Genomic DNA, 15,335 nt, shown 5'->3' with positions numbered 1-15,335 from the left:
AACTTAGGAACATAGAAACTATATATAGAAAACAAATAGCAAAATGGCATTAGAAAGTTCTCTATCAAAAATCACTTTAAAACTACATGGATTTACAACTGTATGGTATACACATACAATAGAACACTATTTGGCAATAAAAATGGATGAAATATTGATACATGCTACAACAGAGATGAACCCTGAAAACACCGTGAGCTGAAAAAAGCCAGACACAAAAGACTACAATGTATTTAATCCCATTTATAATGAAATGTTCAGAATAGGCATATGTATACAGACAGAACAAGCAGATTAGTGGCTACCAGGCTCTGGGGCAGAAGAGAGAATATAGAGACTACTAAAAGGTAAATGTTTTCTCTTGGGAGTGATAAAAATGTTCTATAGCTAAGATTGTGGTGATGGCTGCACAATTCAGACTACAGGGAAAACCAATGAATGATACATTTTAAATGTGTAAATTGTTTGAATGTGAATTATATCTCAATAAAGTTGTTTTTTGTTGTTTTTTTTTTTTTTTACCTTTCTATATGTGGTAAATAGACCAGCACTTTGGGCATGGACTAAATGCTAGTTAAGAATGCAGGATCTTGTGCTCAACATCACTCATCATCAGGGAAATACAAATCAAAACCAAGATGAGATACCACCTCACGCCTGTCAGAATGGCTAAAATCAACAACACAAGAAACAACAGCTGTTGGCAAGGATGTGGAGAAAAATGAACCCTCTTACACTGTTGGTGGGAATGCAAAATGGTACAGCCACTGTGGAAAACAGTATGGAGGTTCCTCAAAAAGTTAAAAATAGAACTACTCTACAATCCACCAGTTGCACTACATATCTACCCCAAGGCTACAAACATACAAATCCCAAGGGGCACATGCACCCCGATGTTTATGGCAGCAGTGTCAACAACAGCCAAACCATGGAAAGAGCCCAAATGTCCACTGACTGGTGAATGAATAAAAAAGATGTGAAATATCTTTTTTATTGAAAAAAATAATGAAATATTACTCAGCCATCAAAAAGAATGAAATGTTGCCGTTTGCAACAACATTGATAGAGTGTATTATGCAAAGCAAAATCAGTCAAAGACAAATCATGCAGAACTTATATGATTTCACTCATATGTGGAATTTAAGAGACAAACAGGTAAACATATAGAAGGGGGGAGAAGAGAGAGAGAAACTAACCATAAGATACTCTTAAAGATAGAGAACAGACTGAAGGTTGGTGCAGGAAGGTGGGGGGGCGGGGGGGCAGGGATGGGCTAGATGGGCAATGGATATTGAGGAGGAAACTTGTTATGATGAGCACTGGGTGTTCTATGTTAAGCGATGAATCACTGAATTCTACTCCTGAAAACAATACTGAACTGTATGTTAACTTAACTAAATAAAATTTTGACAAAAAAAAAAAAAAAGAGAGAGACAGAGAGAGAATGCAGAATATTGGACCCACACCTGAGCTGCCAAAACAGAACTGAGATGATTCTTTTTTTTTTTTCCAATATATGAAGTTTATTGTCAAATTGGTTTCCATACAACACCCAGTGCTCATCCCAAAAGGTGCCCTCCTCAATACCCATCACCCACCCTCCCCTCCCTCCCACCCCTCATCAACCCTCAGTTTGTTCTCAGTTTTTAAGAGTCTCTTATGCTTTGGCTCTCTTCCACTCTAACCTCTTTTTTTTTTTTTCCTTCCCCTCCCCATGGGTTCCTGTTAGGTTTCTCAGGATCCACGTAAGAATGAACACATATGGTATCTGTCTTTGTATGGCTTATTTCACTTAGCATAACACTCTCCAGTTCCATCCATGTTGCTACAAAGGGCCGTATTTCATTCTTTCTCATTGCCACGTAGTACTCCATTGTGTATATAAACCATAATTTCTTTATCCATTCATCAGTGGATGGACATTTAGGCTCTTTCCATAATTTGGCTATTGTTGAGAGTGCTGCTATAAACACTGGGGTACTGATGCACAGAACCCAGATGATTCTTAAATATAATGCCCTGGGGCAACTCTCTGTCACAGTTGGAAAACTGAGACCCTAAAAATAGTTAAGTGGCTTACCTAAACTCACATAGTCAATTCCTTTCATAAGACACATTTTATTCTTTGAATCACAACTGCTTGCAAGTTGAGGTCTTCCAGCAGAAAGGACAAAAACTGTACCTTTTTCAGTCCAAGCCCTGAAGCCTGGTACAGTGGTTCTACACACAATACTCAAACATTTACTGAATGACTAAAATGACCTCATAACACAGACTGATATCCAAAGGGAGAGATTATATTTGCCTATATTAGCTTCATTACCAAAATAAGTAAATTTAACATATCATGACATGTTTGTATTCTAGCAAATGTTTGAAAAGATCCTTTTTTGAAAAAGCACAGCAAACAATATTAGAATTGAGTTTTACCAGAAAATCAAGGCTTTCATTGAGTAAATGGATAATTTATTCTACAACTCAGGAAGTCAGAATGCTCTAACACAGAAAGTTCTTCTAATGAAATTAGCCAACAAAGAGGAAGGTGCTTGTTAGCAGTTAACAAAAATATGTGAAAGAGTGTGAGCTTTACAGAAAAGGATATAACAGCTAAGTAAAGTTGCAGTCAAGGAGACTATCTCTGACTCCTTGAGTTGGTAGTTAGCCAAAGTAGATCTGTGCTCATTATCTTTGTTTTTTACTTGGGAAGGAAGAAACAGGGAGGAACGATCATAAAGACAACTATAACTACTCACTGAATTGAACTGCTATTCTATAAGAAAGTATATGGATTCGTGAGGTTAAAAGGCTCACTATATAATGCCAACTGCCTTGTTTTAAGTTTGGACTTCTGACCATGGCCCCAGTAGACTACGACTCCTAATAGAGATATCTTTCAGAGATTTAATTGCTCTGATAATCTAGTGTCCTAAAAATGGCTAATTCTTGGCTCTCGGGCATATAAGTGGTAGTTCTCTTTAAAAAGTTTGATACATTCAGGGGTGCCTGGGGGTTAAGCGTCCGACTTCGGCTCCGGTCATGATCTCGCGGTTCGTGAGTTCAAGCCCCGCGTCGGGCTCTGTGCTGACAGCTCAGAGCCTGGAGCCTGCTTCGGATTCTGTGTCTCCCTCTCTCTATGCCCCTCCCCTGTTCATGCTCTGTCTCTCTCTGTCTCAAAAATAAATTTAAAAAACATAAAAATAAATAGATAGATAGGTAAATAAATAAATAAATAAATAAATAAATAAAAAGTTTGATACATTTAGAAAATCAGCATATCAAAAACTGGGTTCAAAAATAGAAGGCAACCATACCCAATACCTAGGTCTTGAAGACAGTTTCAAAGAATGACCTAAGCTAATAACGAGCACAAGAGCCACAAGAGAAAGTGTCAATGGACTTAATCATGTAGAACTTCAAGTAAAAGAAAATCTTGCTATATTTCAGGCAACATTTTGGGCCTAGTTAGAAAGTTAAACCTGACAGAGGTAAAATATTTTCAATAGAAAAAAGAAACTCTTTTCCTCTGATTCTTAGATTGTTTTCTCTTACAAAGAACTCTTTGTTCAAATATTGATACGGACTTTACCTGAAACAGTAAGAAAAATATGCTGTGTTTCCAAAAAGGCGAAATGTACTGTTATGCAGACATGGTCTATAAGACTCCTTCATCTAAAGTCATTGTCTGACCAATCCACTGACTACCACCAATTAATGGCCAGTGGTGCCTCTTCTCAAATACTACTAAACATTAAAATAAAAACTGTCAGAAAAGTACTGAAAAACATACCCATAGTTCAATTCTCTAAGTTTTACTGGCCCAGCTCCATGAGTAACTCTAAGGCTAAGTCGACAAGGTTAGTGCCACCAACACATACTGGTTCATTCCTTGGTTATGGAAAATGACGCAGGCAAAGAAACAAAATACAGAATGCCTTAAGTTATCAATATTAATCTTCTTTCGAAAGAAAGAAATGGTAGTCTCAGACTGCTATGGACTGAATTATGTCCTGCTAAAATTCATGTTGAAGCTTTAATCTCCAATTTTGGCAATTACCTTGGGAGGTAATTAGGGCTAGATAAACTAGTCTGGATGAGGCCTTCACAATGGGATTAGTGGCTTTATAAGAAGTGGAAGAGAGAGAGCAATCACTCTCTCAACCTGTCCAGTCTATGGTATTTGATTATAGCAGCCTGACCTGACTTCAGACACAGCTTATAAACAGGTAATACTACATAAAAGTTGTACAGCAGTCAAATCTCTGAACATGCAGACCAGATGCAACTGAACGCCCAGGCAAGATTTATAGTCAAAATCTGAACCATCAAAATTTACGACAGGAACCCTAGAGTAGCAGCATGACAACACTAAAGTGGCAACCTTGGTCTTAGACCACACCCACAAGAAGAGAACTCTAGTGCAAAAGTCCAGATGTTTGCTTTTTCTAAAGTGAAATCCACATTTTATTTTGAGAAATTAATAGTATCTCAAGGTAACTGAATTTTTGGTTTCCTTTAAATCTTAATGAAGAGCTTATTTCACATAAGAATATCAAACAAATGACCAGGTAGCCTTAAAAAACCATCCAAAGATCGCCATAGCCTAATTCAGCAAATAACACTCCAAAAAGCCAACTTAATTCCGAAAATAGCCTCAGTGGCCAGAAGAACTGACCTCAACAGCCTTATTATGTTGTAGGTTAATATGTTTAAATCCAGAAGCAACACAAAAGTTTCAAATCTTTTTAGAAAATTGTTAGAAGTGTGCTTGAGGTACCAAGGTTATAGGTAAATTGAGTAGGGCAGAAAAGTGATAAAGGATTCAGAGATGTTCAACTATATACATAAACATGGATTAACTAGAAGAAAATCAACCTAACTATAGCACTGCCAAATCAAATATGTGCTAATGAAAGTGTCTGAAAAGTTAACAGATTGGGGGAAAACATTTAACAACAAATTACTCCACAAAGCATATGCTTTCAATTGTTACATCAAACTTTAAAAATGCCAAAATCTCCCTTAAGGAACTCACAATAAGTCTTCAAAGTATATTTGCTGAGTGGATAAAATACATACTAATCCAGACCTCTTGACTAGTTTTTTTCCTACTTGCACATAAAATTCGAAATAATTCTTCGATCAATTAACCCTTATTTAAGTAAAAACCCTAAAATACTTTATCAAGTCAAATGGTGTTCTGAAGTTGCTATGTCATTAGACCGCTCAAAGTGTTCAAACATTGGGAAACACCATCTTCTGACTGTCCCACTGAGGAGGTCTGCTTCTCAACTGGAAGAGAAGCACTCAAGTGCTTCTGGACATAAACTCCACGAATTCAAATTAGGACCCTTTCGGGAAAAGGAAACTGATTTATACCAAATGACAGGCCTACCATATCTCTAAGGAAGAATAATCCAAGGTCTTGTCATAAACTAGGTATTAAGGATAGAAGAGAGAAAGAAGAAATGAGTACAAACAGATGTAACATAAAAAGATAAACTAAGGGCAGAAATAAAGCAAAATTCACAACATTCCCTATACTTGCTATATTATCAATTATTTCCACTCACCAATTAAACCAGTATGGTATCTTCTTAAGGAAAAATTTTAAGTATTTGAAAAAAAGACCATTACTCCAGGATTAAATGAAGTCCGTTCTTACTCTAGTTCAAAAAGGTTCTTCAGGCTTTCTTACCTCTGAGAACACTCAAATTTGGGGATACTATAAGTACTCAAAAGACTGACAGCTCTATAAGTGTTAATGAACAGCCTGTTTATTCCAAAAGTAGATGAGACTGGCATGCTAATAGGCTATAAAGGCCTCTTAAACTAGGTGCCAAACTCTATTTTCTAGCCCATCAATCTATTCTACATACTGCAGCCAGATTAAGGGCAAGATTATTTGCTGGCTGCATTATACCTTGAAAGCTAATTCCTAATCAATAAAATCTGAAGTAGAGCTTTGCATCCAAGGTCCCCTGAATCTTATTCCACCATACATTTTCTACCCTTAACATATTCTAGCCTGGTCCTACACACTGGGACATTCCCAGTGATCTGAATACTGTTGCTTCATTGTCTTCGTCATCTCTGGCCAGTACTACCCTTCAATTCTCACCACCAAAGCCATGTTGTCTGAAGCATTATCTGACTTGACTGAAATCAGAAGTAACCACTTCTTTCTCTAAATTTTCACACTCCATACTTTGTGCTTCTCTTAGTCACTTACCAGGTTCTACCTTATTTTATGGTGAGTGGTTTATGTACACAAATAATACTCCCTGATCACAAGAATCCATTACATCATCTTTGTGTCTCCCACAAGGCCTAACACACATTTCCGTAATGATCAGCTGATTCACTAATGGACACCTCAAAAGACTCTGTGGTTAAGACACATGTATTTTAAGAAAACATGTTATATATGTCATTTTTTAAACTCGAAAACCGAATGTTCAAATTAACTATATATTAATATTTTTTAGATACCAAGAGAGTGAGAGGGGGAGAGGGACATAGAGGGGGAAAGGGAGAGAGAGAGGAAGGGAGGGAGGAAGACAGAGGGAAGGAGAGAAAGAATCTTAAGCAGAGTTGGACCCAGGACTCAATCCCACAACACTTGGATCATAACCTGAGCCAAAATCAAGAGTCGGACACTCAACTGACTGAGCTACCCAGGTGCCCCAACTATGAATTCTTACAACTACTAATGTCTATCCTTTAATCTACATCCGAATATTTGCTCTGCTCACACACAGATCACCAAATGCTATGGTCTGAATATCTGTGTCCCTCCCAACTTTATATATTGAAATACTAACTCTCAAACATGAGATGTGCTAAAATGAGGGTGGAGCTCTCGTGAATGGGATTAGTGTTCTTATAAAAGAGACTTCATAGAGCTCCCTCACCCCTGCCACCATGTGAGGACAGAGAGAAGGCACCAGCTATGAACCAAAAAGATGGCCCTCACCAGAATGCAACTGGGCTGGCCCGCTGATCATGGATTTCCCAGCCTCCAGAACTATGAGAAATAATTTTCTGTTGTTTATAAGTGACCCAGTCTGTAGTATTTTGTTATAGCAGCCCAAAGAAACTAAAACACCAAACTTACCTCAAACAAACGTAAGTCAGCAGGAACTCTGTCCCCAACAGAAAGGTAAACTGTATCCCCTGGAACCAAGTCTCGAGCCAGCGTATGTTCCAATTTTCCTTCACGCACACTGCAATATGAAACAGAAACAACCATGGCTGAAAAAAGAAAGCCATGCCACTTACAAAAATAATTCTAGTGGGCTTGCCTAAGGAAAAATATATTGTAGTATTACTACTTCAAAGAAGGTAAGTCAAATATAAGAAACCACAAAATAATTATCTTTCTACTCTTGGTAATGAAGATGTTCACATGACAAAAAAAAGCACTAGAAAAAGTGACCAGTTATTGTCCAAATGTAAGATGTGAAAACTGAAGCAATCTTCTTATTCATCTGAGTCTGACTGAGCATTACTGCACCCATGACAGTGCTTAGCACACAGTCTCACACAAAAACAACTCTGTTGAATAAATCCATGTCTCAAGAATCTCAATATTAGTACTTTAAAGTTGTAATATTACAACTTGCTACACTGAACAGAACATGAAGTTTTCATGTTAGATTAACCATTTCTACACATCAGTCAGACACATCTGGTGCCAAAAGGTATACTATACTACTCACAATCAATTTCTAAGAGTGAAAATCCATTTTCATTTGTCTCCATGTATTTTTTTATTTCCTCTTGGATTTTTTGGTTGGCCCATTCTTTAGTAGCATGTCATGTAGCTTCCATGTATTTGTGTTCTTGCCAGATTTTTTCTTATGATTTCTAGTTTCAGACCACTGTGGTCAAAAAAGATGCATAATATGATTTCAATCTTTTTTAGTTTATTGAGGCTTGTTTTGTGGCCTAATATGTGATCTATTCTGAAGAATGTTATCTGTGTACTTGAACAGAATCTGCAATCCACTATTTTTGGATGGAATGTTCTGAATATATCTATTAGGTCCATCTGGTCTAATGTGTCATTCAAAGCCACTGTTTCCTTACTGGTTTTCTAAAAAAAATCAATGGTCCAAAATCTTTGAGACATAGCAAAAACTGTTCTATGAGGGAAGTTTATAGCAATATAGGTCTATCTCAATAAACAAGAAAAATCTCAAATAAACCTTACACCTAAAGAAGCTGGAAAAAGAAGTACAAAGCCTAGAGCCAGCAGAAGAAACAAAATAATAAACATTAGAGCACAAATAAATTAAATGGAGACCAAAAAAACAATAGAACAGATCAATAAAACCAGGAGCCAGTTCTTTGAGAAGATCAACAAAATTGATAAAACCTTTAGCCAGATTCCTCAGGAGGACTCAAGTAAATAAAATGAGAAATGAAGTAGGAAAAATAACAACTGACACCACAGAATTACAAAGGACTATAAGAGAATATTATGACACAATATATGCCAACAAACTGGACAACGTTGAAGAAACGGATAAACTCCTAGAAACATATAACCTTCCAAGACTGAATCAGAAACAAAGAAAATTTAAACAGACTGATTACTAACAATGAAATTGAATCAGTAATCAAAACATTCCCAACAAATAAAAGTCCAGGACCGGAGAGCTTCACAGGGGAATTCTACCAAGCATTTAAAGAAGAGTTGAATGGGCCTGCCTGGGTGGCTCTGTTGGTTAAGCGTCCAACTTCGGCTCAGGTCATGATCTCACAGTTCGTGAGTTTGAGCCCCACATCGGGCTCTGTGCTGACAGCTCAGAGCCTAGAGTGGGCTTCAGACTCTGTGTTCCTCTCTCGCTCTGCCCCTCCCTTGCTCACGCTCTGTTTCTCTCTCTCAAGAATAAACAAAACATGAAAGAAAGAAAGAAAGAAAGAAAGAAAGAAAGAAAGAAAGAAAGAAAGAAAGAGTTAATACCTATTCTTCTCAAACAATTCCAAAAACATAGAAGAGAAAGAAAAGCTTTCAGGTTCATCCTATAAGGTCAGCATCATCCTGACACTAAAACCAGATAAAGACACTACAAAAAACAAAAACTACAGGCCAATATCTCTGATGAACACAGATGTAAGATCCTCAATAAAATATAAGCAAACCAAATCCAACAACACATTAAAAATATCCTTTGCCACAATCAAGTGGGATTTATTCCAGGGATACAAGAGTGGTTCAATGTTTTCAAATCAATCAACATGATGCATCACATTAACAAGAGAAAGGGTAAGAACCATATAATGATCTCAACAGATGCAAAATAAGTATTTAACAACCTACTCATGACAAAAACCTCAAAAAGGAGGTTTAGAGTGAAGACACGTTAACATTAACAAAGGCCATATATGAAAAACCCACAGCTAACACCATACTCAATGGTGAAAAACTGAGACCTTTTCCTCTAAGATCAGGAACAAATCAAGGATGTCCACTCTCACCACTTTTATTCAACATAGTACTCAAAGTTCTCACCACAGCAATCAGACAAGAAAAAGAAATAAAAGGCATCCAAATTGGTATGGAGGAAATAAAACTGTCACTATTTGCAGATGACAAGTTATTATATACAGGAAACCATACAGAGTCCACCTATAAACTACTGGAACTGGGAACACCTGGATAGTTCAGTCAGTTAAGCATCCAAATCTTGACTTTATCTTAGGTCATCATCTCATAGTTTGTGGGATCAAGCCCCACGTCAGGCTCCAAGCTCACAGAACAGAGCCTGCTTGGGATTCTCTCTCTCTGCCCCTCCCCTGCTTGCATGCTCTCTCTCTCTCTTTCTCAAAACAAATAAATTAACATTAAAAAAAAAAAATACTGGAACTGATAATGAATTCAGTCAAGGCACAAGATACAAAATTAATATACAGTAATCTGTTGCATTTCTATACACTAATAAGGAAATAGCAGAAACAGAAAACAATCCCATTTACAACTGCATCAACAAGAATAAAATACCTAACAATAATAAACTTTACCATAGAAGTGAAAGATCTACACTCTAAAAATTATAACACACTGATGAAAGAAACTGAAGCTGATACAAATGAGAAGACAGACACAGACCAATGGCACAGGATAAGAAAGCCCAGAGATAAACCCACACTTATATGGTCAATTAATCTACAACAAAAGAGGCAAGAAGATAAAATGGGGGAAAGACAGTCTCTTCAACAAACGGGTACTGGTAAAACTGGAGAGCTACATGTAAAAGAATGAAACTAGACCACTTTCTTACACCATAAACAAAAATAAACTCAAAATGGATTAAAGACCTAAATCTAAGACCTAAAACTATAAAACTCCTAGAATAAAACAAGGCAGCAATTTCTTTGACCTCTGCCATAGAAACAATTTTCTAAATGTTTCCTCAGGCAAGGGAAACAAAAGCAAAAATTAACTATTGGAACTACACCAAAATAAAAAGCTTATGCACAGCAAAGAAAACCATCAAAAAAACAAAACAGCAACCTACTGAATGGAGAAGATATTTGCAAATAATATATTGAATAAAGGATTAATATCCAAAATATATAAAGAACTTATACACCTCAACCAAAAAAACCCCACAAATAATCCAATTAAAAATGGGCAGAAGAATAAATAGACAGTTTTCCAAAGAAGGCAAACAGATGACAACAGACACATGAGAAGATGCTCAACATCACTAATCATCAGGGAAATGCAAATCAAAACCATAATAAGCAGGGTCCCTCGGTGGCTCAGTTGATTAAGCATCCAACTCTTGCTTTCGGCTCAGGTCATGATCTTATGTTTCATGAGTTCAAGTCCCACACTGGGCTCCGCACTGGCAGTATGGAGCCTGCCTGGGATTTTCTCTCTCTCTCCGTCTCTCTCTGCTCCTCCCCATTTGCACATACACCCGCTCTCGCGATCTCTCAAAATAAGTAAACTTAAAAAAGAAACACACAGTAAGGTATCACTTTACATCCATGAGAATGGCTACAATCAAAAAGACAAGAAACAATAAGCGCTGGTGAGCATGCAGAGAAGAAGGAACCCTCACGCACTGTTGGTAGGAATGCAAACTGGTGCTGCCACTGTGGAAACCAGTATGGAGGTTCCTCAAAAAATTAAAAAATAGAAGTACCATATGATCCAGTAATTCTACTACTAGGTATTTACCCAAAGAAAATGAAAACACTAATTCAAAAAGATATATGCATGCCTGTTTATTGCAGCACTATCTGCAACAGCCAAGATACGGAAGCAACCCAAGTGTCCATCCATAGAAGAATGGATAAAGAAGATGTGGCATGCACATACACATATGTACGCACACACACGCACTGGAATATTACTCAGCCATAAAAAACAGTGAGATTTCACCATTTGCAACATGGATGGATCTAGAGGATGTAATGCTAAGTGAAATAAGTCTGAGAAAGACAAATACCATATGATTTCACTCATATGTGGAATTCAAGAAGCAAAACTGATAAACAAAGAAAAAAGAGACAAAAACAAAACAAAACAGACTCTTAAATACTGAGAACAAGTTGGTGACCACCAAAGGGAAGATGGGTAAGGTTAAGGGTGAAACAGATAAAGGGGATTAAGAGTACCTTACATGATGAGTACTGAGTAATGTATAAGCCTGCTGAATCATTATACACTTGAAACTAATATAACACTGTATGTTAATTATACTTCAAGTGGAAAAAAAAGAGGGGCACCTGGGTGTTTCAGTCGGTTAAGCATCCAACTTTGGCTCAGGTCATGATCTCACCATTCGTGGGTGTAAACGACGTGTCCAGCTCTGCACTGACAGCTCAAAGCCTGGAACCTGCTTCGGATTCTGCGACTCCCTCCCTGTCTCTCTCTCTCTCTCTCTCTCTCTCTCTCTCTCTCTCTCTGTGCCCCTCCCCAGCTTGTGTACACTCTCTCTCTCAAAAATAAACATTTCTTTTTAATTTTTTAATTAAAAAAAAAAGGTAGAACATATCAGAAACAAGAATCATACCAATGGCATTCTGGTGGCATAAGTTTACTCAGTTCTTCAAGAGATTTTTCTGAACGATATTCCTATTTATAAAAAAAAAAAAAATAGAACATAATATTAAGAGAAAACATTTATAAAGAAATACAAACACATATGTTCCTATGTACATGTTTCATGTTAGACTTAAGTAAATATTAATCTCATTTTTTAAAAACTTCCCCCAGTTCTTACCTTTTCCTTTACTTGCTTTTATATTCCTAACACATAAAAGCTTGTCCCTTACTAAATGTTAAATTATAGTGACCAAACAATTTTGATAATTAAATATTCCCAATTTTATATGTTAATATTCAATATAAAACCTAGGTCAGTTTATTTTTAAGAAAATGAACAATGCTCATTAGTGTGTCCAAAGAGTATATAATTTTCAGTCATTAAAAGTTAAGATCATTGAACCTCGGGATTAAGATAATTTTACTTTTAGTGTTTAATGACTAAGAAGTCAAAGACAATTAACTGCAAGCCACATCTGCTTTGAGGATTTAAACACATGCTAACTGCAGAGGTTTATGGAGTAAGTTTGCTTAGAAAGAACATCTGTTCCGTAAGAGTTAGTTGCGGCTGGCATTACTTTGACAGACACCTTTCCCATCACCCTGAATTATCCAAAAGGGAACATTCTCAGAAGCCCTTACTCTGTGATGCTCCAGCCTTCCTCTGTCCATATAATCAAAGCTGAGGGTCAGAGACATCCCTACCCTCACCATACTATTTAGTCCACATTTCCAGGGGCAGTCTTGCTTTACCCAACATCACTGCTATTTTTGTCTCCTGTCTGCACTGAGCACACCAATCTTTTGATCTAAGTTTAAGAAGGGAGAAGGGGAGTGCTCTGAAACGACTGCAGTGCTAATACTAATCAAAACTTCACACCCATCACAAACTTTTTCAAGTAGAAAATACAAAGCTGTGTAAGAATAACTGAGGATTAAATCAGTATTCACCTAGACAAGAGGAACAAGTGTGAGTAACGTAAATCCATAAATATGGATTTATAAATTATAAGATACCCCCCAACCGTAACAAGGATATTAAGGAATTTGAAAGTTTTACCCAAAAGTTCCACAGAAGGGTAGAAAACACCAAGTCTAGATCCTAGTAATAAAGGACATAGAAGCTGCCCAATCTTTACCTTCCCTTTCAGACTTCTTAGGCTTTACTCATTACAACTACAGAGATACTTCCATATCAAAATGACCATTTAGGGGCGCCTGGGTGGCGCAGTCGGTTAAGCGTCTGACTTCAGCCAGGTCACGATCTCGTGGTCCATGAGTTCGAGCCCCGCGTCAGGCTCTGGGCTGATGGCTCGGAGCCTGGAGCCTGTTTCCGATTCTGTGTCTCCCTCTCTCTCTGCCCCTCCCCCGTTCATGCTCTGTCTCTCTCTGTCCCAAAAATAAATAAAAAACGTTGAAAAAAAAAAAAAAAATGACCATTTAACACATCACCAAAAACCTGACAGCCATCTCTAATGAACACTTAAAAGTTATATTTTAAATTTATTGTAAGGTGGCATCAATGTGTGACTATATACAACAATCAGCTATTTTCATGGCTATGAGGGTATACAATGGGGTGAGAAATGGAGATTTGAAAAAGACAGGGAAAAAGGAGTAAATATAAAAACATAAAAGTACTCTCCTAGAAAACATAAAAACACAAATACTAAATAACATATAGCATTAACAATTTCAGATAGAGTTTGGCAGTTTTCTGACAAAGCATTATAATAAGTTCAACTGGCAACAAATAGGATATTTTTAGAGAGGGGTTTTAACTTCTGTTTACACAATATTTTGTTGGTTTCAAGGTACATTTGGGTAAAAGGCTCATATCTGTATAATGAAACTGGGATTTTCATAAATGTTTTGGATTTTTTCTTGAGTTTTCCATCAAATGAACCTACCACCAAGATATTAGCAGTTTCTGCCACTGCATTCACAGTGTATATAACACACAATTTTGTGGAAAATTCCACACTATGTTAAAATCGCAATTTTGTGGGGTTTTTTGTTGTTGTTGTTTTTGTTTTTGTTTTTTTGTTTTGTTTTGTTTTGTGGGGTTTTTTGAGGTAGGCATTTTCTATGTGCCAACAGAACAACTTACTACAGTCTTCCTATACATAGTGATAATACCGTAGGAATCCTACGGAATTTTTGTTGTTGTTGTTTTTGTTTTTGTTTTTTTGTTTTGTTTTGTTTTGTGGGGTTTTTTGAGGTAGGCATTTTCTATGTGCCAACAGAACAACTTACTACAGTCTTCCTATACATAGTGATAATACCGTAGGAATCCTTCTGCAGAAAGTCACTCCATATTTCTTAAGCGTTATTAAAGATGCAAAAGGTTCCAGTTACTGGTCAAGTGGCTGGTACCACCCATATGGCTGAATGAAGAGATGCCTTGAAGGACGACCAGCCTGGAATGACCTCTGCTAGACTAGCTCCACCTCCCCAAGGCAACTTTTATCTGTTCTAAGCAAGATGATTCCCTGGAAACAGAATCCCTGAAGGTCCACTGGTGGAGCTACAAATTTGCTACAGATAATCTGATTCCAACTAACTTTTCTAAAGAGGATTACTGTAAAACTAAGAACTTACTAAATTAGAGATTGCCATAGGATGCCTGGATAATGATAGTAAATACCCAAGGAACTAACCGTACATAGGAAAATAACCACAATCACTTAAAATAGTCTGAAGATTCAAAACAACATGAACTTGAATATCATATATTACATTTTCCCTAAACTAGAATAATTCTTCTATTCTAATCCTTTAACTATGCTTTAAAATCTTTAATGAGTCTTGCCAACACTGTTCTAAAATATGAAGTTATCAGATATTAAACATAAAAGCCTACATTTTTATCTATGCCTACACTTACAATAAAAATCCTGACATCATCTCCACATTATTCACATTCATTTTTAAAAGGGGTTCTTCATCATGTTTTATTTACTATTTCAATGTCTATGCTGAATAGGAAGTTTGATCCAGATCAGAATGTTCTTTCTGTGGAGGAAATGAGGAATTTAACCCCTGGCCCAATTTTCTAATTGTAAAGAATTTTTAAACCTGTTGCTAGATTTTATTTCTATTACTGTGCTCTTTGTTTCCATCTGCTTCAATTACCTTTAACTTCGTCAAATAAAAAGCTACACTTTTTTCATGCTACTATCTAAATCAAAGCAGTTAAGTTAGTCCCACAAATCTCCTTGGGGAGTTGACGGTTTCTGAAATCATTTCAAAAACAATAAGTTATTCTGCC

General features: G+C 36.8%; 1 protein-coding gene across 6 annotated transcripts in view; it reads right to left on the bottom strand.

Moving 5' to 3' along the window:
- The window catches only part of ATP2C1 (ATPase secretory pathway Ca2+ transporting 1), a 172,082-nt gene that overhangs the window by 71,961 nt on the left and 84,786 nt on the right, over positions 1-15,335 (bottom strand). For all 6 annotated transcript variants that reach the window (XM_058729872.1, XM_058729871.1, XM_058729873.1 and 3 more), the window contains 2 exons: positions 12,033-12,094; positions 7,115-7,223 (listed from right to left, as the gene is read on the bottom strand). In XM_058729872.1, the coding sequence (XP_058585855.1) occupies positions 7,115-7,223; positions 12,033-12,094 (171 nt within the window). The remainder of the gene's footprint in view (positions 1-7,114; positions 7,224-12,032; positions 12,095-15,335) is intronic.

This window comes from Neofelis nebulosa, chromosome 5, assembly GCF_028018385.1.
Source record: "Neofelis nebulosa isolate mNeoNeb1 chromosome 5, mNeoNeb1.pri, whole genome shotgun sequence".
NCBI classification, from domain to species: Eukaryota; Metazoa; Chordata; class Mammalia; order Carnivora; family Felidae; genus Neofelis; species Neofelis nebulosa.
Note: the sequence above shows the minus strand (reverse complement) of the source record. Positions and strands in the feature narration are given on the sequence as shown.